At 47.0% G+C, this 25,237-nt stretch overlaps 1 protein-coding gene across 5 annotated transcripts in view; it reads right to left on the bottom strand.

The window, feature by feature from the left end:
• Positions 1-22,552, bottom strand: part of CPEB1 (cytoplasmic polyadenylation element binding protein 1) — a 78,430-nt gene extending 55,878 nt beyond the window's left edge. For 3 of the 5 annotated variants that reach the window (XM_073363185.1, XM_073363186.1, XM_073363187.1), the window contains exons 1-2: positions 22,445-22,552; positions 5,092-5,269 (exon numbers count right to left, since the gene is read on the bottom strand). In XM_073363185.1, coding sequence (XP_073219286.1) covers positions 5,092-5,269; positions 22,445-22,459 — 193 coding nt within the window. In that variant the 5' untranslated portion in view covers positions 22,460-22,552. Of the gene's footprint in view, positions 1-5,091; positions 5,270-21,399; positions 21,614-22,444 lie in introns of those variants that run through there. The other 2 variants (XM_073363188.1, XM_073363189.1) reach the window with 2 other exon arrangements.
• Positions 22,553-25,237: the final 2,685 nt, after the last annotated feature.

Here is a 25,237-nt window from a genome sequence, read left to right as displayed (position 1 = left end):
CAGCTCTGGCTGTGGGGCTGCTTCATTGCTTGTAGATGTCCAGGCTTGGGCTGGAGCCCTGGCTCTGGGACCCTTTGGGGGTAGGAGTCCCTTGGCCTTGAAGTCTACACAGCAATGAAATAGCCCTGCAGCCCAAGCCTGAGTCGGCTGGCAAAGGGCAGCCATGGGGTTCTCTTTACTGGGTAGACATACTCTGAGTAGTGCCAAAACTTGACATTTAATGGTGTATTAACTGCTTCAGAGCCAGTGGGGGAGTATACCTTGTTTGTGATTAACTCTGAAAGGCCAATGATTAATGACAATTTCAAGAACCACAGAGGGGAAAGGCATTCTTTGTTCCTGGCCTCTGCAGCAGGAGGAAGTACGAGTTAGACTCCACAGGACATACTTGCCTAGATCATACACAAATCCATTTCACTGACAGAGCTAGAACTCCCTACTACAGCACTGGTCAGGAAACCACTGCAGGAGAACCTAAAGTCTGCACCAGCAAGAGGAGCAATTCCAGCTAACACAGCTGCTGCAAGAGCACTACACAATCCAAACATACTAGAAGGCTAACATTACCAGCTCAGGTTTCAGAGTAACAGCCGTGTTAGTCTGTATTCGCAAAAAGAAAAGGAGTACTTGTGGCACCTTAGAGACTAACCAATTTATTTGAGCATGAGCTTTTGTGAGCTACAGCTCACTTCATTGGATGCATACTGTGGAAACTGCAGAAGACATTATATACACAGAGACCATGAAACAATACCTCCTCCCACCCCACTCTCCTGCTGGTAATAGCTTATCTAAAGTGATAATCAAGGTGGGCCATTTCCAGCACAAATCCATGTTCTCTCACCCTCCCCCCCTCCAAAAACCAGCTCAGCTGGTGGAGAAGAGGCTATCATCTCAGTGCCTGCCTACACCAGGGGTATGATTTTTAAATTGCACCAACATGTCATGCATTAATTGGTCAGTGTAGAACCAGCTAGTGCACACTGCAGGTAATACATTAAAGCGCACTAGGGAACCTTTAGTGCACACCAGCAGCATCCACACAGATCTTTTAATATGCAACATGTTAACTTACTTTAGAAGCTACTCCCACACTTTAGACAAGCCTTAAGACTTACTACATGACCCAGAGTTGAGGGGGGGGGGATCTGCTTCCAATCACTGATGAGTCAGATTTGATGGAGACCCACTTTAATGAGTTGTTGGAAACAGCTACTGAAGTCCACACAGAAAGTCACCCTTTAAAGTCTAACATCTGAGATGCTATGCATCTCCTCCCATGCAAGTGTAACAATTCTCAGCTTTCCTGATGTTGGCCCAGTCACAGGTTAAGTCACAAGTTATTTTCTATTGTCGAATCTTACCTGTGCCTGAACTAGGATACCATGTTATACCCTGCAGAACTATGGTTAAGGCTTCAAGATAGTTCTGTATTTTGGGGCACTGCTTCTGACCCCAACATGCTGGAGAAGTATTCAGGAGCCCAAACTCAAAGGTGCAAGTGAAGAAATCTATTCCACTTGGCATTTTAGTTGAATATTTCCCTGTGGTTGCAGACTGAACAAGGTGGGGAATGGTATGAGTTGTGATCATGCTATTTGGTGATGTGTGGTGTTTTTAAAAAGCTTTTAATTTGTGACTGCTAGAACCACCTTAAAATGAAAGCTTGGATCCTGCAGAATGACCCTTATGGGCTGGATCAACAATTCTTGTGTGGTAGGCATCTGACTCCTCTGCCTTAAGGACTAGCACTATGCCCCATTACAAATTCCAGACCCTCAGAACTGGGGTTTAATTTGAGATAGTGGGAAGTGTACTTTCTTCTCCCCCAAAACAAGAGTTGCTTAAGGCATTCTCCTTATGCTCAGGGAAATGGTCTTGTGGGTATGACACTGACTGGAATTCAGGAGATCTGGGTTAAATTCCTGGCTCTGCCTTTGAGAAGTCACTTCATCTCAGTGCCTCAATTCCCCATCTGTAGAGTGAGGATAAATACTTCTGCTACAATCCTTAATCTCAGCTGTTTAGACTTAAAGCTCTTTGGAGAAGGGACTGTCTCTTAGCACACAGGTCCCCCAATGCCATTATATTTCCAAAAATGCCACCTTTGAGACCAAGCACAGGCTGCAAACTAAAAGGCAAACGTTCAGGAGTGTTATACTTGCAAGTGCAGTGTTAGAGGCTGCCAGACAGGTTCTACAGCTAGAGCAAGTGTTGCCAGCAACCAATATAATGCTGTATTGGACATCTGAGTAACCTGGATTGTTAGTGAAGCTGAGCTCTGGGCAACTTCTGGAGCAATTCATTCATTAAATTGATGAAACATTACTAGGGACAACCCCATAAGACTCAGCTGTTTAATCTTAACCAGTGTTAAGACAACCACAAAGAAAATGGTCAGCCTTTTAAAAGGCTGACGTACTGTTTGGCTTAGTATGGAGCATTCAGTCCCACTGGTATTAGTTTTTCCTTCATGTCAAACAACTTCTTGAGAGTCTGAATGACTCTCCAGCCATATAAACTATACCAGTCAATTGAAAGCTTAAAGCTTTATCTGCAGGACCACCAAGCTTATAGCGTTGTTTCCTTTCTTGTGTCTGTACATCTTTCCACTCTTGAAGTGAAGGATCTTTACATGCATTTGTGCACTTCCTCAATTGCACTAGACAATTATTTAAGTATTAGAGAAAAGGGTCCAAGCCTCTACAAATCTTTATTCTACATTGAGTGTAATCCTTTTACACATGCTGAAAGGGGCATTTTAAACTAAAACTGAATCACAAACAAAATCCAGGATGAGCTGAGGAAGTCAATGGAGATAACTGGCAACAGAAATTAAAGCATGAATGATTCCCTACTGGGTTAAGTCCTTTTCCTAACTGTTTTCCAGGATGGTAAGTTAGATAAAAACTGTAGTACTATTAAAGCAACATTAATTTACAGTTGCACAGTTAAGCTCTCAGGTGAGGAATGCCATACTTGAGAATGCATGCAGAACCATAATGCTGCCCTTTATTCATGTGAATTATGATACAGCATTTAGTTATACAACTACACTATAGGACTGCAGTGAGTGAGGAACAGTTCCTGCAGGATCCTGCCTTGTTCAGTCCTTGAGTTTGGACAAAGCAGCTAGGACTACATTCTACAAGAAACAGTAAGTGATCTTGATCCTACTGCAACTGCACAGGGGCAGAATTAGAATCACATGGACATGAGTTTTGGCATTCTTGACTAGTGATTAATTGTACAACATTAATGCGGTTAAATTTTCTAGCTTAAGGAAATATCATTAACAGATACTGATTTGACCCCACCTAATGCCCTGTCCCCATGCAAGTATACTCACTGATACAGGACTCTACATTTTCCAAAATATGGAAACTCCTGGTGCACTGAGAGCAAGTGTTCTAATATAAGCTAGATAAGGCAGGGCTCCTTCAGCAAAAGCATCTTCCCCTTTGCCAAGAGGAGAGATGTAACTGAAGCTGCCCATGCTTGTGAAGGGGCCGCACCATCAATAAAAACTGACTTAAGTGGTGATAGCTTGGGTCTTGTGGCCCTCTGATGTTCTGGCCCCACCACATCCAAGATGGCCTCCTGCAGAAACCTTAGGAAGCTGCACTCTATAAATCTTCTTGATGCTACTGATTAGTCATGTTTTTAATTTATTAGGGTTTTTAATCCCTACACCAGTCCTGCAATGTTTTCATCCTCTGTACTTAAGTGAGCTGCACCCTTATTTCAAGGAACAAGGATTTTAGCCTCCTGTTGCAGAGAATGAGATCTGATCTTGACAGATTGGTCTCAGCTGGTTTTAGAGAGACCCCTTAAATATTTTTATTCTCTCATTCAGCTAGTGTTATGGCTTTTGCCAATCCAAGAACCACTTTGGAAAGAAGCCAGCGAAGAGCACAACATACTGTGCAAGACAGAGAACAAGACTGCATACATATTGTAATTACAGTGCTTGGAATGGCAGTCTCTTCAGTCACGTATGAAGTTTGATATTTTAAGACCAGCATATCAAGGCAAACTTATGCCCAAGTCTCATAGTTTGCCCTTGTATGTGTCATGAAGGCTCTCCACAAGGATAATCTGGAACTCAAATGTGACTGAGTAACAGACATGCCTATTAAACAAAAGCTGCCCAGTTAGTTTCCTAGCGTACATCAACTATGCGCCACACTGACTGGGGAGTAGGATACATCCATAACCATACCCACTCCTCCTGAAATAGACTTGGATCCACTGGCTGAAAGGACCCAGGAGAGGTTTACTAGCAGCAGGCTGGATGAACAGAGGGACTCCTTCTCTTTGGGGCTTGCAAGCATAAGCCGAGTCTTCACTAGGAGCATTTTCCTAGTATAGCTATATTGGCAAAATTTTACTAAAGACAAGGCCTGAGGCCAGACCTACACTACAGACCTATATTGGTATAATTAAATCACCTCAGGGGTGTGAAAAATCCCCACCCCTGAATGATGTAGTTACACTGACTTAACCCCCAAGTAGATCACACTATACTGACAGGTGAGCTTCTCCTATTGACACAGCCATCACCTCTTGGGGAGATGGATTAACTACACCAATGGGAGAAGCTGTGTCAATGTAGTGTCTTCACTGAAGGGTTGCAGTGGTATGGCTGCTCTGCTGTACACAAAGATAAGCCCTAAGGAAGTGTTTAAACATCAAAGTAGGACACAATCCAAAATAAGTCTTGCACCAAGCAGATTTGCAAAAGGTGACAGTTTAGTTGTTTCAGTGCAAGTTTGTGTGTAAACCAGAATGAAGACCCTGACCAGCCCTCCAGCAGGAAAAGAGACTTGACCCTTTTTGATATTTCTATGGTAGAAAGAAGCTGCTGAAAGAGACTCAGGCTCTTATGCATCACAGGGCTGCACACAGATCTGCAGTGGTTTCCTTCACAAACCATCTTTATTATGCTCCCCACTTGTTAGTACTCTTCAAAGAGACATTAAAAAATACCAAGCAAGACAGGTTTACATATTACTTCCAGCTATGGAATCCCTGTATTGCAACCATCTGACATTGCTCTGTGCTCATAAGAGCACAAACCAGCCAATTCACCTGGCAAAAGGTCACGTCTTCCTTTTGTGATGGGTGTCGTGCAGACTCCACTGAAATCCAGAGAGTTATCCAGCATGGCATTTATTCTGCGGAAGATATCTGCATTGCTGCAAGTAGAGAGAGCAGGTGCATCAGGGCTATCCCAGCAGTCTTTGGTGGTCCTCCCAATATCTTCCTTCTAGGCAGAAAGTGAAAAGTGTTAGTGCCTAGCCATGCTAATTAGATGTTAGCTGGCCTACTTTGAACAAGGTATGATTTTTACAGCCACAGTTTGGTTTTAAGTTCAATACTTGGTTACTTTTACCTTTAGGCCTCTACACTTAGAGCCACATCTCAGTATAGTTCCTTTGTGTCAAAGGAAGAGGGCCAAGAGCATGGGTGAGAAAGCTTTTGTTAGTATAAAGAATGACCAGTGAAATCAGAACACCCCTCCTCAAGTCTTACCCTGTTCTGTAAAAGACAACCTAGTCAAGCAGTGTCTTGCCTGGGGCTGCACAAGTCAGCAGCATAACTGGGATATGGGACTCAGTTCTGGTCTTCCAGTCCTATGATCAGATCACAACAGCTACTGAGAACCCTTTCAGTACTGATGTGCAAGAGGCCACCTAGCTCTGGTTTGACAAGGTCCTGGAATTTTGCATATCCAGAGTACAGATACATTTGAGCCAATATAGGATTTCCAAACACACCATCTTGAACACAGTTGCCCTTCTGTAGTTTGTCTGCACTGCACAGTCTGGGGTGGGGGTTGCCCATAGGTAGCACTTTCTTCATTGCTTTGATAATGGACGACACACAGTGGTCATAGTCTGACCCACCAGTCTAGATGGTACCCGTATAAACACTTGTTTCTTCTGAAGAGATTGTGTAGAAGCACCTACAGTGGCTGGACACTTACTTGCTAGAGGGGCAGGAAAAGAAACCTGGGACATTTTGGGGTGCAGCAAAGCTCACATGCCTTGTCTGTAGTGGTGCCCCCAAGGCTAGCCATGCCCCACTAACATTAACCACAACCATCCTTGCCCACATTAGCAGCAAATTTCTGTTGATCACGGTTAGCATTTAACATACTGCATTGAGTCAGACTCTGCCTAGGCCTCCCCCTAGCTGCTGGGGAAGGAGAACCTCACTTGATTTTCACTATTAGGTATGGAGCTCTGGACACAGCAATTCCAGGTACTATGGCCCAACTCAGCAATCAGAGCAGTGGGGTTAGTGAGAAAGCCACCCTCTTGCAAAAAAAAGGTGGTGACAACACCTGCTTTTGAGAGGTACCATGAAGTCTACAGGAATGATTTCACTTGGAGGGAAGTGGGGAAGGAGCACTTGTGATCCTGGCAGACCAGGTGCTAGCTCCTGCCAAGGTCCCCATGTCTCAGCTGAATACTGAAATACAGAGCTGGAACCAGTCTGGCTCACCTGTTAAAATAGGTATTAGAATTATATGTATGTGTTTAGACTTTATGGAATGCTTGTGAAATGCTGCATATATTAATTACATTTATAACATTGTATTGTAAGGTAATGTTCATACATTTGCATTGTAAGCCTCTAACCGTAAATCAGACAGCAGAGAGGCATTAATTAGCATGAAATGCTGGCCTCCTACAAAAGGCGTTATGCCTTGTCCAACTAGGAAGGCCCATCAACAGATGAGTGGAACATTAGAGGTCTCTCACACAGGAGACTTGCAAGCGAATTCATCCAATTGACGTAGTTTGCAGCTCAAAGTCAGAGGGAGGAAAGGAACAAAAACCCTTACCAAGGAGGAACTATACCATTATTGCTTAGACTCTGGGGGCAAGGTTTTCTAGGCATATGCAAGAGACTGCCAATGATGAGCCTGGGTTAGCCTTAAGAGCACACAAAGCTCACTTATTACTGAAGTTTTTAGTACCTTTTGAAACTGAAGATTTTAACTCATTTGTCTGTTTACACTTGCTTTAACTTTTTAAGCCAGAGGTTCACAAACTCTGATCTGTGACCTCCATTCAGGTGGTCTGCACATAGTTCCCTCTAAGGTGCACGCCTGGGCAGCCACATAAGAGAACGAAGGGCCACCCACCTAATTAGTGGAGCCATGCAACTTTCCTCAGCTCAGGGGGAGAGGGCACATCATTGCATTAGAAAGGTAAGACTACTGATATTAAATACGAGTTGTGCGCTTTTATTTGTAGAACAAAAAATGTTAATCACTAAGGTTTTTTATATAGCACATTCATCCAAAGTGCTTTGTTAGCTAGCTAATGGTACAAAAAACATCTGGAAAGATTAAGTGGTCTGCTGAGGGTCTCAGCAATTTGAGTGGCCCACACACACCAAAGTTTGAGAACTGCTGTTTTAAGCAACTCATTTTCTTTTCCTATTTAATAAACCTATAGACAGTTTGTTATAGGATTGGCTACAAGTGTAGTGTATGGTGAGATTTAAGGTTCAGCTGACCTGGGGTAAGTGACTGGCCCTTTGGGACTTGCAGTAACCTGACTTGCTGTGATTCATGGTGTAAGGGACCATTGCAAAGATAGAGCCACCTGGGTGGTGAGAAAGATTGGGGTACCCAACAGGACTGTCTGACTCCATGTTAAGGCTGATAGCACCCGAGGAGTTGATGCCTGGTAAGTGGTTGGTGAAATGTATGTCTAGAACTCACAGCCAATTTGGTGCTTGCATGCTGGTTCTTAAGTCTGTCCTGAGGTTGGTACTCATGCTCTTTAGCCACTGCAGAGCAACAGGACAGCACTGTGAGCTAGTCCCCTGCCCATCACTCCAGTCAGCAGCTATTAACTGGAATGACAGCCAAAGTAAGCCGAGCATTAGCCTGACTTTAGGGAGGAAAAGCATAACTAAGTGTTGGTCTTTTCCTGTCCTCCCAGAAGCCCTGCCTCATGGTGACCCTCTAGAAGAGGGAATGGAGAGCAATGTACTCCCTGGCACCATCCCAGAGTGTTAGCACTACATTCTCAAGCCTCTGCTGACCCAGGAGCAAGATGCCACACTGTGCTGTGCTATTGGGTTGGGGACACCTGCCCCACTCATCCAACTGAAGTGCCAATGCAGCCAAGAGCTGTGCTCCTGTGGGTGTCTGTGTAAGTCCCATGCACAGGCACACAAAAGTTATCACTGATGGAGTCTTGCAGGGAAGGTTTAAAACAGGGGCAGGAAAATACAATTCCTGCAGTCCTGACCCCTGGAATGGCGAAGGAGTCATTTTCACTGTGCAACCCTGGATTCCGCAGCCTTTAACAAGCTGGCTACAATGCTCGATTCCTAGGACGAGAACAGAACACACATCAACTGCAGCAAAGCTGATACAGGCCAGGCTGTTGAAGCTACCAGCCATTAAATCTGCTCCCATGAAATGAAGGAAAACAGGAAAGCATTCTGCTCTGTTTAAGACAGAACATGTGCTTGGTCAATACATACCGACTTAGAATTATGCAAAAGTCAAATTTCTCTTCAGGAATCTTGGACACAGCCTGTATCCACAAAAACCAACAAGGAGTCCAGTGGCACCTTAAAGACTAAGATTTATTTGGGCATAAGCTTTTGTCTTATGCCCAAATAAATCTGTTTTTAAGGTGCCACTGGACTCCTTGTTGGTTTTGTGGATACAGACTAACACCGATACCCGACATACATAACCTCCTTTATTCATAACCAGCGGTTGCAGTCTCACTACAACGCTCGTATGGGAAGGAAGGCTTGTATGCCAGAAATGCTGCTATCAGCACAAAATCAAGCAAAGTCTGAATAGACAGTTGCTGGGCTGGTTTTATTTTTAGAAGCCCTGTTAAAGTTCTCTTGTAAGTGAACGTAACTGCCATACTGGGCCAGACCAAAGGTCCATCAAGCCCAGTATCCTGTCCTCTGACAGTGGCCCCAAAGGGAATGGACAGGTTATCAAGTGTTCCATGCCCTGTCACCCAATCACAGCTTCTGGCAAACAGAGACTAGGGACACCATTCCTGCCCATCCTGGCTAATAGCTATTGATGGACCTATCTTCCATGAATCTAGCTCCCTTTTGAACCCTGTTATAGTATTGGCTTTCACAACACCCTCTGGCAAGGTGTTCCAGAGGTTGACAGTTCATTGCAAGAAAAAATACTGTGTTTGTTTTAAACCTGTTACCTATTAATTTCATTTGGTGGCCCTTTGTTCTTGTATTATGAGAAGGAGTAAACGCTTCCTTATTTACTTTCTCTATACCACTCATGATTTTACAGACCTCTGATATCCCCACTTAGTTGCCTCTTTTCCCAAGCTGAAAAGTCCCAGTCTTACTACTCTCCTCAAATGGAAGCCGTTCCATACCCCTAATAATTTTTATAGCCCTTCTGAACCTTTTCCAATTCCTCATATATACACACACGCACAGCTACCACTGGCTCAGAAGGCAGGATCCACCTGGCAGGTGTGAATCAGAAAGTCTTTACAACTTTATCCTAAACCCAAGTACATAGTCCATGTTCCTCAGTCCATCCACTGGCTCCAGCACCAGTGTTTTTGCACCTGTTTAAACATATTTAGCTTTATCAGTACAACTTTCTCAGTTTTCTTTACTTCCTAGTTCCAAGGGCAGTTATAACTGAAAACTTTCAAGCCTTAATGTTTCTTCTAGTTTTTAGATTAGAAATTGAGGTATTCTGTACCCTGAATAACTATGATACCTGAGAACTTGTGGATTTGTCAAATCCTGCTGTGTCACCAGGTAGAAGCTAGGCAAATGATGGAACAGATTTTAGTGATAGTTTTAAGTGTTAACACCTATTTAACGCCAGTGCAGCTGACAGCTCCACTGTTCAAGGAAAGGTGCTTGACCATGCTTTCTCTCCCAAATTAAAGACCTTGAATTTGACTCAATCTATGGAGTAGAATAAAACCTACTCCCTACTTTTATCTCTAGTGATACAGAGACTAGGGAGCTCTGGGAAAGGACAGTAGGAAAGCAGGGAACCATGTTAATGCTAGTCAGGCTTAACTAATGTGGGAAGTTCAGAAGCTGCCATGGGAGGAAGCATGCAGAAGGCCATTCTGCAGGGCTCTTTACAGTGTCAGGCCTGGTCTACACCAGGAAATTAAGCTGATATAACTACATTCCTCAGGGGTGTGCAAAATCCATATCCCAAAGCAATGCAGTTAAACTGACCTAATCCTTGGTTTAGACAGGAGAATTCTCCCATCAACCTAGATACCGCCTCCCAGGGAGGTGGAGTACCTACACAGACAGGAGAATCCCTGGCACCAGCATAAGTAGTCTCTTCACTAATGCACTACAGCACTGCTGCTGTAGTGCTAGTGTAGACAACCTCTCAGTAAAGCAGCTTCCATGCTGATTTGAGTGGCAATTCGGAACAGCAAAAAGCAGAACCAACTCAACTTCTAGGCCTTTGTACAAAAGTAGCAAAAAAGGGTACTTCCTCCTTAGATGTCACCTTCAAGATTCAAGTTCAGCTAGAATGGATTTACAATGATCTGATTTGAGGTAGCTTTACTAAGGTCTTGTCTACACTTAAAATATTACAGTGGCTCATCTGTACCACTGTAGTGCTTCACAGGTAGCTAGACACTACCTACACTGAGATGGTTCTCCTGTTGGTGTAGGTAATCCACCTCCTCAAGAGGCAGCAGCTGGGTCAATGGAAGACTTCTTCCATCAACCTAGTACAGTCTACACCACGGTTCAACCAGTAAAGCTACATCTCAAGGGTGTGGATTTCTCACACCCCATGAGCTGTAACTATATGGATTAAAATTCTAGTGTAGACCAGGCCTATACACCAGAGTGATATATGCAGAGTCACAAGAAGATCTATTTGTTCAAATCCATAATATGAATATTGCTTTAATCTCCCAGACACAAGCCTACATTACTTAAGTCACATGGTCATCTCAACTGAGAGCTTGACATCAACACTTTGGTTCCAGGGAAGCTGTGCCAGTAATCCTTGCCCTGCAGCCCACAAGCCTACAAGCCTTCCTGTAAAGGTAGACTGTTCATATCTTGCCCACATTGCATCTCCCTTGACTCTTCCCACCTCAAATATTTGAAACATGGCCTTGATTCACGGGCAGAAGAGACTTCCACTCAATATATTGATACTATGGTGATGGGTACTCCAGAAATGTGATGTAAAGTCGCATGCAAATTAGATATAGCCTTCTAGATCTTGGTAGCATAAAGACCACACATTACTAGCACAAGTGGTTTACTAGTTAGTGAAGACTAGCCAACAAAGAGGTAAGATTCAAATCACTGCAGTGGATGCTGCCACAAGCTTTGGTACAATACCTTCATCTCTGCTTCCTTGGTCAAGTGATACTGGGCTACTCCAACTAAAGCATCAGTGCAGAAGGTCTGGAGAACCAGCTCCAACAAGCAGCATCTGTGCTGATGCAGGATGAAGTGACAGCATGGAGAACTGTTGAAGCATTAGTCTTTGCAGAGAGGGGTCTTTCTGTACTGGGTTGTCTCCAACTGATTGTGCAGAACCAAAATTACTACATAAAAGGGTGACCAGATAGGGTTAAACAAGCCAGTGCAAGGATGTGTTTAGTTTACCAGAAGCATGAGCAGCCTCACTCATAGCCAAGAACATACGTATTTAGACATATGAAGCTCCCTGAAGTGCCTACACACAGCTACTACTGAAAGAGGAAACAGGATGGGCTAGAGTGACATAGCAGGAGGGAAGCTGGATCACTGGCTCAGTCTTGAGGGATAGTGAGAGGAAGGGTTTTCACTGAACCCAGAGATGAGTAGCAGGGCTTCATGATAGACAATGGAAGCGACGACTCAGAAGATTAGTCTGAGGACATGAACCAATGAGCCAGAGGTGAGGCCCAGCATGAGTTAGTGACCAAAGGGAGTTCACTTCTGAAGCCTCACAGCTGGCAGATGGTAAGTGGACACTTCTGGTCTCTTATGAGTTCCAATTGGATTTTAACTGGCTTTTTCAGCTGAGACCACATTTCAAGAGGCCCAGTGAGACTGAGCTCTCCTTGCACTGAGTGGGGTCTCACTTGGGGCTGAAGTATGCTGATGTATGGGGGTACTTTGCAATAATGCTGCTCATGCTGGACTTAGAATCATAGAATATCAGGGTTGGAAGGGACCTCAGGAGGTCATCTAGTCCAACCCCCTGCTCAAAGCAGGACCAATCCCCAATTTTTGCCCCATATCCCTAAATGGCCCCCTCAAGGATTGAACTCACAACCCTGGGTTTAGCAGGCCAAAGCTCAAACCACTGAGCTATCCCTCCCCCCCAACTTCCCTTAACCAAAGCTCTCAGCCCTGGAGCCTGAGCCAGCTCCATCTAAGCTTGCTGGAAAAACTTTTTTTAGAATGTAACATGACGTTTTCATGTGGGATTTGAACAGTGTAAGGAAGTCAAACATGGGTGGTCATCCAGGGTAGTTTAGGCAAAACCAGGTTCTAGATTAGGTCCTTACCTGGTCTAGAATAGTGAGGTTTGTTTCTGCTTACCAAGCAAACTTAAGCCTTTTCCACACAAGGAACATTTTGTAGTAGCTTCCCACTGGTGCTAACCTGGGTTCCGTTCCATCACTGGCTGTGATGTCAAGAATCCTAGTACAGACAAGCTGGATTCTGAAATGGGGCTTGAAATGCCAAGGCCTGGCCTACACTGCAAGAGCTATGCCAGTATAACTAGATAGGTAAGGTGTGATTTTTTTTAAAAAAAGCAAGCCTTGGTGTGAATGCAGGTGCCTTACACTGGTACAGCTCATTTCCCTTTCTAAAAGGGAGTAAGCTATATCATATACACTTATACTGTGTAACTGCATGCACACCAGGGTTTTTGCTGCTTTAACTACACTCCAATGGCCCTAGACCAAATGGTGCCCCAGGTGAGGAGTATTTTTGGCCCCTGCCCCTCCCTACCTTTTGTTAAACTTTTGCATATATTATTTTTAATTAAATTGGTAGCCCATTTCATAAGTTCAATATACAATTTGAATGCATGGCTTATCCCTATCATAAGACAATAAATTTCCATGCTAGGATCTGTGCATCTGATTTATTTGGGCCATATATAAGCAACTAAAAATTGTTTCCTCTAAGCTTATCACTAACAAAAAACAGCACCCCAAGCCCAGTACCCCTCAAGCCCTGCACTTCAGTCAGTTGTCTGTCACCTGCCCCTAAATCCAGCCCTGACTACACTGACAGTTAAAGCAGCAAAATAAGTTTGTGTAGACAAGCCCTAAGCTAACTCCACGTAAAATACCTGGAGTCTCAATGCTCCAAATGCCAGTGGAGAAGAACTGGTGAGGGAAATCTTGCAATCTAGTCAAGACAGGCCCTTAGAAAATGCTTTGTTCTGACCAGCTGTTTCCAGACAATCTCAGAACCATTGTCAGAGACCATTGTTTTTGAGATGAAACACCATGCAATTGTGTTGCTTTTGCCAAAGTTTTGCTTTGAAAAAAATGGAAAGTTCTGATGTCAAAACATCCCATTTGCTATTTTTTAGAGCGAAGTATTTTGACTTTGTTTTGAAGCCACTTGTTTTGAATTTTGTATTGCATTAATAAAAGTAGAATCCAAGATATGCAGTTTTAATTTTGCCAAACATTGAAACACCACATTTTGATTAACCCAAAGTGATGTTTCCAGAATTTTCTCCTTAAGAATTTCAAAATTTTGGGGTTTGGTCCTAATTAGACCATCACAAAACCTCGATCTCAAAGTCCTCTGCACAGCTCTAACTGGAACCATACTGGTTTCAAATGTAGAGTGCCAGGGAGCAGACACCCCCAGGTGCAGCAAGTTTCAGTGCTGTAAAGCCCCAGTGTAGACAGTGCACCAGCACTGGTAGCTACACCCCTTGTGGAGGTGGGTTTTTTCTCTCCAGTGCATTGGGAGAGCTCTCTCCCAGTGCTCTGCTGCAACTACACAAGCCATGGCAGCGCTTTAACATTGCCAGTGTAGACTAGCCCTTAGTTGTTCAGAGAACCCTTCTTACCTCAGGCTAAGTCAACCTACACTACACAACTCCAGCTACATGAATAATGTAGCTGGAGTCAACGTACCTTAGGTCGAGTTACCATGGGGTCTACAGGAGAAAATCTCCCATTGACTTACCTTACTCTTCTCATCAAAAGATGAGCACAGGGATCGACTAGAGAGCGATCTGCAGTCGATTTGGTGGGTCTTTACTAGACCTGCTAAATTGACTGCCAGTGGATCGATTTCAGAGCATCAATCCCTGCAGTAGTGTAGACCTGCCCTCAGTGTCAGCTAGATAAGAGACCTAGACACTAGTGTTCATGTAGAAAGACTGTCCTCCATCAAACAGTTTTTCTAGCCTTGTCATTCAGTTCACAATTGGTAGGTAAAAGAGCAGTTTACAGTTTTGAAGGTGTGACGGGGTAAAGCTATCCAGCCCTTAATGCTGCCATGTTTTTCCAGAGAACCAATTCAAGTTCAACCAAACCCCCAATGAGGTTATGAAAAAAAGTGTTTCCAATCTGACTGCCAGCTGCCTTGTTAGAGTAAAACACTTCACTTCCCCTGGGGTACGGACTGTGTGGAAAGTCTGGAACACAACTTGAGCCCTGACTACCTGAGAAGAATGCTTGGGGCCTGTCTTCTGTTGCTATGCTGTTTCCATGCAGACACTGCCCAGTGATAGAAGACAGACATACAAAAGCCACTCTCTAATAAGAACTTTATTTAGGCCTCCTTAAATTCCTACCACCAAATATAAGGTGTTTAAATGGAGACTCACATACTATCACAGTAAGGTCAAGAGCACTACATTCCTGGAAACAGTGCATCCTGCAGGTTCCAGCACTTTAGCATTGAAGTTCCCATTAATTCTCACTGGAAACTGAGTGTTGGTGTTGAGACCCATTTAAGGGAATACAAACAGATTAACAAGAACCACATACCTGCTCAGATGTGAGAGCAGACCTGAACCTCAAGATTTTAGTGAAGATTTTATGAATGCCAGCTTTGCATACTGTTCCACCTCTCCAAAACCAGCTACTGCCATTTTGGTGTTAACACAAACTACACTGGGTAATGCCTCTCCTAGCAACCCAGGCTCATTAGTGTTCACAAGCAAACACCACAACTATACAAATTGTGGAATGATGTGCACAGCAAATTCCTGACAGCATCAATATTGTCACACTAGTGCACAGACAGAAGCAAGAGCCATGCTGGCTTCAGCTGCTCTGGTTTCAAACAAGTTAATTCTTGCCAAATGCAGGGAGCAGAGTGCACAATAAAGCAACTGGCCCTGCAAAAAGCAATTAATACTAGCCCTGTTAACCTCGTTACAGTCAGTAAGCAGCAGTCTGACCCAGTTCTCCCTCTCCCCTGCACTCAGGAATCATGACGTTTACACAGCTAGCCACGTTTAACATGCCTAAGTAGTCACCTAAGCACTGTGCATCATAGGCCAGGTCTACACTACAGACCTATACCTGTATAACTACAGGCTTGTGGGAGGGGAAGGTGAAAAATCCACATCTCAGCCATGTAGTTCTACTGACCTAACCCCTGGGGTAGCAGTGCTATGCTGACAGGAGAGCACCTCCTATCACCTCTGCACGAGATGGATTCACTCCAGCATAGAACTGTCTTCACTTTAGTACAGCTGTGCCCAGGCAGCATTTTAAGTGCAGACCTGCACATAGTCTTCCTGTTTCCCCATTTCCTCACTACCTTTCTTCACTGGGGACAGGACAGGGCAACCTACCCTCGTCCATCTGGCTAACATTTCCCCTTTCACCCTCACCATCTGGGCCTACCTCAGGATATCATACTAGTTTGTGATGGCCAATTAGATGACCAATTAGGTGGCCCAGAGGGTTGTGCAAGAATTTCTTGTACAGCATATGCTGTGCATGCTGTCCTACAGCTTCAGACAAAGTCAACTGTCAGGGACCTGGTTAGAACACAGGAAATCCTTACAAATCACAAACCCAGGGATTGTTCCAGCCAACTGGAACAAATGATGATTCTAGTGTTCCCAAATAACATGAAGTCCAAAACCTTCATACTGTGGAAACATGGGTAAGGCATGCTTTAGCCCCATTTTGCAGTATAATGGTGCCAACTACTGTGCCACAATTTAGACCACCACCACCTCCGTATGTGTGAGATTCTGTAGCGTAGACAGGACCCAAGCAAGACCATTTGCCTTAACTATCTTTAAGCTGGGGTGTCAGCATGCATGGGACAGAGCCTGCCCAGCTGATTTCTCTGGGTGCCCTGTGAGACAAACTGGGGTGTAATAGCATGACACAGCACTATCAAGATTAGCTACTGCACTGCATTTTAACAGACTGAATGGAGAGGGGTGAGGCAGAAGCCCAGGAATTGCTGCAAGAAAGGCAATACAGAACAGGGGAAGCAAGCACACAGGAGGATGGAGAAGCAAGAGATATAGGGCAGAAACAGTTGCTGAAGAGCAGAATGGTAGGAGTGACTGTCCCCCCAATTAAGTGGGACAGTAGAATATTAAATAGTAACAAAGGCCAGACTCCACCTTTGATCCTTATGAACCCTTCCCATTGACATTAGTAGGGGCTTTGTTGTGGGTGGAGGGGGTTTGGACTCCTACATTCATGCCCAAGCCCAAACCATAACTAAGCTGAATTTGCTCTCTCATTTGAGATCAGTCTTAAATAGCTCTAACAGTGCTCAATACCATTTCCCAGGCCAGCAGAGGCAGCACAGAAGAGTATTATATCAGTGAGGATATACTGTATTGCATAGTTTAATCTTGTCTATACTAGCCAGGAAGCCATGTTGAACAGTTCCTGCTAGCAAGATGCTGAACCATTCTGGCCATTACTGATTTACTGAGATTAGAGTGCCTATCCACAGCAGCTCTGGAAGACCACCTCTGTAGGCCAGCCTGACACCAGACTCAACCCAGCCTCACAGCTAGTTGGGCACAACAGATCTGAATGTTTTTGTTTGGTGGAAATTTACAATACTCTGTATTTAACATGTCTCAGGATTTTGAGACCCAGGATTCTCTTGATACATACATCTAAGATACCTAATAAGAACCTTAGACTACAGGTCCTTCTGAAAGGAAATGCAAGGAGTTACAACATCGCTTAAGAAACAAATGCAGGAAAACTGAATTAGTAAAGTAACTAGTGATGGGGAGCAGAACAGATTAGGAAAAGGAAACAAAAATTCCAATGGTACCAATTTCAGTGTATAGTATCTAGAGCAGTATAAACAAGTCATTGGCTGTATGAAATTTTAGTTTATACTGACTTTGCTAGTGCTTTTCATGTAGCCAGTTATAAAACCATGCAAATATGAGTTGATGTATCCCCTGGAAGGCCTCTGCATACCCCTGGTTCAGAACTATTGGCTCCACAACAGCCTAGATGCTTACTATTGCAGTAAAGTTACCTGAAATACAGCAGCTAGGTCTATGGAAGACCCCGATCAGCCCAGCAGCGTCTACACCAGGTCACCTTAACGACATTTCAGGGTGAGTTTCACACCCCTGAGCACCAGCACTATATTGGCCTATTTGGGAGAGTAGCCTAGCCCTCAGCTGTGGCAGTAAAAGGAGGCCATTCTAAGAGCTGCTGCCCATTGGGCCCAAGTGAAGTTGGGGCTTATGGAGCCCCACTATGCCTTTTGGCCCTGATTACACTCCGGACACTGCAGTAGGACAGCTACAGCACAGTGCACCATACAGCTGACACTTCCTACAACACCTTCCATTGCTCTCATTACTGTGGGCTTGTTTACGCTTGAAACACTACAACTATGCCAGTGTAAGCCCCATCTAGACAGGGTTGATCCTATTGACATAGGACAGGTAATCCACCTCCCCAAGAGGTGGTAGCTAGGTCAACAGAAGTCCTCTTGTTGACCTAGAGCGGTCTATGCCAGGGTTAGGTCAGCTTAACTGACCAGGCTTGTTGGTAATCCTGCAGCAGTAGCTAGGTCTTCAGAATAATTCTTCTATTGACCTAGCTGTGTCTACACTAGGGGTTATGTTGGCATAGCTCCAGTGCCATTCACACCTCTGAAGGCCATGCTACAACAATTTTTAAAATACAAGACCAGGCCTTAGTCTGGGAATCTCTCCAGATGCTGCAGCAAGCATCTGACCCCACCCCTCTCAGCCAAAACCCCATTAGATAGAGTCTGACCCTGGACTAACTAATTCAATATAGTGTTCTTTTGGTGAGAGAAGATAAATACCCATGGCTATTGTTAAACACTACATGATGGCATTACAGCCACTTTGGACATAATTCCCCAATATCATTTAATGCTTTAACTTACCCACTTTCTTATCTAAGACAAATAAGCTGTGCTATAATTAGAGCACTATATTGCATCACCAGAGCCACTCAGCTAGGCAGGCAGTCACCAGGTAGCTGAAAAGTGGCTTGACAAGTTACTGTGGCATACGTCCTAGTGTTGGGGGATCACTGCCAACTGTGGCTCATGTGGAGCATCATTCAGCAAAGTTTAGTAGCTCCTACAAGTAAGGGAGCAGTACGTGACAGTACAGTGCACTGGTACATCTCTGAAGCTATCCCGTTCTCCAGCTTTTGTTAAGCATATCTAGATGTTTTGGTTGTGAACAAAGCATCAAAAAGTGATCGAGTACAACAGATGTAGAGACATTTACAGAATTCAGGCAGCCTGGAACAATAGCTCTGAGAGGTCTGAACAGCCCCATTCATCACAGTGAGGTGTTAACCCACATGCTAAATGAGAACTTAAATCTCAACATTGTTAGCTAGGTCATGCCTCCTAAGTATTGTGGGGATCAGATTTGCACAATTTATTGTGAGCAACACCTAACTGACGCCACAAGAAAGGAGCATTTCTGTACCACTTAGGGCTTGTCTACACTTAGATTTTATAGTGCTCTAACTTGTTGGCTCAGGGGTGTGAAAAATCAACCCCCCCACCCCCAAGCACAACAAGTCTGAGCACTTTAAAGCACTAGTGTAGACAGGCTCCGAGCACTGGAAGTTGTGCTCCCAGGGCCAGAGCTAATCCCCTCATGGAGGTGGATTACCAGGAGTGCTGGGAGACCTCTCTCCCAGCACAAGACCACACTAGCAGCACTTAAGTTTCCAGTGTAGCCATGCCCTTATTCTCTCCCTTACCCCACTCCCAGTTAAGCAGCCAAGCAGAACTCAGAGCACACAGCTGCATTTGGCTCATATGCACAAACTCACTCAGACAAGAATTTGGAAAAATCACCTTCCATCTCCCCCAACATTCAACAGCTGGTGGGTACAGGCAATGGAGTTGAGGGCAGGGTGACCAGATGTCCTATTTTTAAAGAGGCCATGCTTTTTTTTTGGGACTTTCTTATATAGGGACCTATTACCCCCACCCCATTTTTTCCCCCACAGTTGCTATCTGGTCACCCTAGTTGAGGGGCAACATGGTCATGGCCCAACCACTTTTTGGACAGAACAAACCTGAGTGATACCTGACCCCATGCACAGGTTGCAATGCCACTCACTCAGACTGTGTAGAGCAGTAATTCTCAACCAGGGACCCAGGGCCCCCCTGGGGGGCTGAGTAGGTTTCAGAAGATAAACCAAAGAGAAGGACAGGCACTAGACTCCCTGAGGCCCAGGGTAGAAAGTTGAAGCCCGAGCCTCACCGCTCAGGGCTGAAACCAAAGCCCAAGCAACTTTGCTTTTCAGGGCCCTGGGCAATTGCCCTACTTGCTACCCTCCCCCCCCAAACAGCTCTGGCTTTTAATCTACTGGACATGCAGGAAAACAGTTGTGGCACAGGTGGGCCATGGAGTTTGTACAGCATATCGAAGGCCTCAGAAAGAAAGGTTGAGAACCCCTGGTGTAGGGGTTCAGGCTGCTGAATAGTAAAGTGGGGGGACAGATTTGCCCCCACCTGTAAATGGGGCTCCACAGTGTGGGAAAAGGTTGCACAACTGTCTTTATTTAAAGCACAGGTACTTTAAACAAACCTGTTTAAACAAGTCCTTGCCCAACTCCAGGGGCAAGGATATGGTTCTTTAACCCACACGCTAAATTCAGAAGAGCAGAGAATAACTTTCATTATGAAATGTGAAGGATCAAGGACCCATATCCTTCATGTACTTCTCAGTCTGGATACACACCTTTTAGCCAGGGATCATTACAGCAAAGCAAATCCTGAGAGGTCTGCTTGCACATTTCCCTGGTGACATCCTAGCCATATGTGCCCCAATAGGCAGCAGTAACTATGGCAGACAGACTGAAACTAGCCAGTGTTTTTATCTGACAACTTCTTATGGTGTGCAGACCTTTCTTCCTAAGGGATTTAGGTGTTTTCTTCACAAGCCCCCAATGTTTGGATTGAGCTGTACCTTTGTAGAGAGATTCTCTACAATCCAAGTCTCTTAAGATTAACTAGGAAAAACAGGCAATGAAGCACCAAGCACTAGTCTCCTTGCTCACAACAGGAGAACATAAGGGAAACGAATAGGGCTTCAGCCCAAGCCTGAAGGGAGGCTGGAAGAAATCATAGCAAACTATAGAAGAGCTCTGAACCCAAGTCCTTATGCCAATTTCTTACCATAAATAGGTTTCAGAGTAGCAGCCATATTAGTCTGTATTCGCAAAAAGAAAAGGAGTACTTGTGGCACCTTAGAGACTAACATTTATTTGAGCATAAGCTTTCGTGAGCTCATGAAAGCTTATGCTCAAATAAATGTTAGCCTCTAAGGTGCCACAAGTGCTCCTGTTCTTTTTGCCATAAATAGTTAATTCAAACTTTGATTTTCCAACCACCTTTCCAGGCAGTCTAAGAGCACGGTGGTCACTCCCCCGGCTCCTTCCCCTACCCCTGAGCAGCAGCAGGTGCGGCAGCACAGAACCGCTGTTCACGCTGGACCGGCCTCCCCCACCCCACGCTGACAGCTGCTCTCACCCGAGAAGCTGGAGACAGTGCGAGCCCAGGGCCTCTGCGCCAGGCCGAGCGGCGCCCGGCAGGGGTGAATGACCCGCAGCCAGCGCTGCCGGCCCAGCCCTTCCCAGCCGCGGGTGAGGGAGCCACAGCGAGAGCCCCGCCGGCAGCCCGCCCGCACTCACACCCGGCTCACCCTGCCCCGCAGGCGGGTCCCTCTCCGCCCCGCCGGCAGTGCGAGCCCCTCACCCGCCGCGGGCAGATCCGCAGGGGCGGCTGGAGCCTTCCCCAAGGCAGGGACCCCCAGCCCTCCTCTCGGCAGCACCGGGGCCCCATCCCCAGGCCGGGGCGCCCTGGGGGAACAGCGATGACCAAGCATCCTCCGGCGGGGGTCGCCCCGCGGCCGGCCCTCACCTGGCGTGGTCGCCCTCTCGCCGCTGTCAACAGGTGCCGCTGCCCCGGCCGGGCCGGGCGTGTCCGCGCCGGGGCGCTGCGCGGGGCTGCCGGGCCGGGAGGCGGCTCCGCCGAGGCTGCTGCTCCGGGCTCCTCCGCGAACGTGTGAAACCACGTGAGGGGGCGGCCCGCCTGGCGCTGCGGGGACCGGCCCTTAAAGGGGCCGAGAGCGGAGCGCCCCGCCAGGACCCCGCCCCACCGCTGCGGGGACCTAGCGCCGTCCAGGTCCCCAGCCCCCACCCACTCACCGCCCCGGAGCCGCCGGCCCTTGCGCCCGGGCACCTGCGCGAACTCCACAGCTGGAGCGAGCCGGGCAGGGCGGCAGGCTGCTCCCCTCCCAGACACGCAGCCAGGTCCCACAGCCCGTGCCCGGGGGCCGAGGTCGCGCAGCCCAAGCCAGCAGCACCGCGGAGAGGCGAGCCCTGGGTGCTGGACGTTGCGCAGCGAGGGTGGAAGCCCACACGCACTCCGCCGGCCCCCGGAGTAGAGCTCGCGGGCGGGCTGCAGGAGGAGCTAGAGGGCGGGTCTGAACGCCCCAGCGAGCCGCTGACGCCGGCACCTGCTGGCCACTGCACCCCACGCCCCTTGCTCCAGGCCGGCCGCGGACGGCCAAAAGCTCAGAAACTTGCGCGGAGCGACAGCGGCCAAACTGGCGCGGTCAGAGCCCAGCCCAGCGGGTCTGGCTGCGCCACGGGTGCCCTGGACCCCCCCGCGGGCCGCAGCGCCCGAGACCTGCCCCCGCCGGCCGGCCCGCTCCAAGCTCGAGCCGCCCACCGCGAGCCAGGGGCCCTGCGCAGGGCTCAGACAAGGCGCGCGGGGGGGGGTCTGCCCCCCCGCCACAGCAGCCGCTTCCACCTACCACCAACACTTCGTCACGAGGAGTCTCGCGCGCCGCGCCCCGCCCCCTCCCGCCCGTGAAAGTCAACACGCGGTCCCGCGCCGGCCAGCACGTGCCGCCCCGCCCCCGGGGCTCGGCGGAGGGAGGGGTGCGGCGCGGGGAACTCACCAGAGGGAAGGCCATGGCGCTGGGCGGGCAGGGTCGCTGCTGCGGGGCGGGTGAGCTGGCTGGTCTCTCGCACCAGCAGCAACGGGCGCTGCTTGGCCCCGGAGGGTTTTATAGCCGCCCGCGCAGGCGGCGCCCGCTTCGCGGGGCCCAGGGGGCGTCGCCAAAGGGCGGGGCCGGCCGGACAGCCCACACCCGTCGCGCCCGCCGCGGGGCCGTGGCCCCGGGGAGTTTGCAGACGCTCCCTAAGGGTAGTTAAAGGGGGCGCCGCGCGTTCTCGGGGCTGGCTTGGCTGCTGCGCAGCGGTGGAGCCAAGACTCCTGGGTTCTGCCCTGGCGCCGGGAGAGCAGCGGGATCTAGTGGTTAGAGCGGGGGGGGCTAGGGGCCTGGACTCCTGGGTTCTGTCCCAGCTCAGGGAGAGGAGTGGTAGCTATTGGTGAGAACAAGGGACTTGGGATTCAGGACTCCTGGGTTCTGTGCCAGCTCCAGAGGGGGCTGGGAGCCAGGACTTCTATAATCCATTCCCTCTCACCCCTCACTGTGCTTTGCTCTTCACTCCATGGCCTGGGCGAGGTGTGCAGTCAGATGGCAAGGCTGAATAAGGCACTGGGTACTCATGAAGCACCAGGATTGCTAGAAATTTGCATGTATGGCTTAGAAATCTAAGCACGGCATCACAAGGCCATTTTGGTAAAATGTAGCCAAGTTGCAATGACCCTCTCTCATCTTTAACATGACAGTGCAGCCTGCACAGGCGCCAGGTACCAGCAGGTAATCCCCCCGAACCAATGGGCAGGCAGGAGAATTGTGCATGGATCCATAGCAGGATTCAGCCCTCAGTAACTATGGGCTTTTCTTCACATACAGTGCTATAGCAATGCAACTGCACCCCTGCTGCTGTGCTACTGTAGCACTTTAGTGCAGATGCTACTATGGAGATGGGAGAGTTTCTCCCATCAGCATAGTTAATCCACCTCCCTGGAAGGCGGTAGCTCTCCTGTGGACATAGCACTGTCTACACGAGGGGTTAGGTCAGTACAACTATGTCAGTCAGGGGTGTGGATTTTTCACACGCCCAGTCAATGTAGTTGTACTGATATAGGTGTGTAGTGTAGACTGGTCTCTGAAACATATTTTTAAGTTTAAGGAGAATCATAGAATATCAGGGTTGGAAGGGACCTCAGGAGGTCATCTAGTCCAACCCCCTGCTCAAAGCAGGACCCATCCCCAATTAAATCATCCCAGCCAGGGCTTTGTCAAGCCTGACCTTAAAAACTTCTAAGGAAGGAGATTCCACCACCTCCCTAGGTAACGCATTCCAGTGTTTCACCACCCTCCTAGTGAAGAAGTTTTTCCTAATATCCAACCTAAACCTCCCCCACTGCAACTTGAGACCATTACTCCTTGTCCTGTCCTCTTCTACCACTGAGAATAATCTAGAACCATACTCTCTGGAACCACCTCTCAGGTAGTTGAAAGCAGCTATCAAATCCCCTCTCATTCTTCTCTTCTGCAGACTAAACAATCCCAGTTCCCTCAGCCTCTCCTCATAAGTCATGTGTTCCAGACCCCTAATAATTTTTGTTGCCCTTCGCTGGACTCTGAAAATGACCAGTTAAGTGTTCAAAGTCCAACCTGTGCATATCTAGCAAGCATTGACATCAATCCCCTAATCCTCTAAAGTCTTAAGCACAAAAGTAACCCATTGCGGGTAGTCGTGCATCAAATTACTCAGAGTCTGGATCTCAGCTGGAACAGACTTCACTGGAGCTAATGCCAATTCACACCAGCTGAGAGTCTGGCACCATGTTAATAAATCTGCAGGATTGGGGCCCAGGTTATAATACTGTGCTCTATTGTGTCTGTGCATTGACTTTGTTAGTTAACTGACTATTCTTGTCTGGTTTGTTGAAAATATTTTTTTATTTGGTTTTGATTGTTTGGGCCTTTCTGGAGATGCCTAATATAACCCACTATTTAACTGTAAGTTCACTGGTTGTTTTTAGCCCTTTTCTTTAAAATTTCTTATCACTGCTAACACTGGTGGTTATAACATCAAGAACAGTATAGACAGGCATTTTAAGTACCATGCTATTCAACTCGGCTAGGAGCATATCTGCATAATATGCTGCTTAAAAAGCCATTGGTTCCCTAGCATTCCTAGTTTTGCTACAAACACTAGCAAATTTTAGGAAAAAATTCTTCATATGAACAAGACCTGTCTGAAATGAGAATGGTGTAGGCAGGGGTCAGACTGAGGAGAAAAACAGGTGCTTTTCCAAGCTCTGCCCATAAAATAAACTCTGCCCACATGAGATGCTGCTCATTGTAGTTTGTACAGATGTTCAAATTACAATTATGCCTGCAGGCTGTCTGGTCTCCATGAACTCAGCTCTTCCTCACTCAGATCCAAGAACACCATCTTGGGCTCGGTGGGGCAGGTATACCCCAACCCACTGGGCTTCTTGACCTTGGTTTCCCCATAGGCAAGGGGGGCTGAGCTGTCATTCATAGGAGGTTGTGCAGATCTTCATACTATCATCCTGTGTCTCATTTCTGCCATGCCTTAATGAGTGGTGAAATAGTCCACAATGTTGACATTCAACATATATCACTGGGTGAATGAGTTAGCCATCAGTGAAATGAAAGAGGCAGTTCACATCTCTCAGAATTATTTCTGGTTCCCCAGGCAGACTTCACTGCATCACTTTCACTTGGTTCAGGTTTTCAAGGCTCTCAGCAACCTGATCAGCTAGAGATGTGGGGGAATTTGGGGAGGTTAGGCAGAGGGCAATG

The sequence above is a fragment of the Lepidochelys kempii genome, chromosome 10 (genome assembly GCF_965140265.1).
Source record: "Lepidochelys kempii isolate rLepKem1 chromosome 10, rLepKem1.hap2, whole genome shotgun sequence".
In the NCBI taxonomy this organism is placed as follows: domain Eukaryota; kingdom Metazoa; phylum Chordata; order Testudines; family Cheloniidae; genus Lepidochelys; species Lepidochelys kempii.
This window is presented reverse-complemented; position numbering and strand designations above follow the sequence as displayed.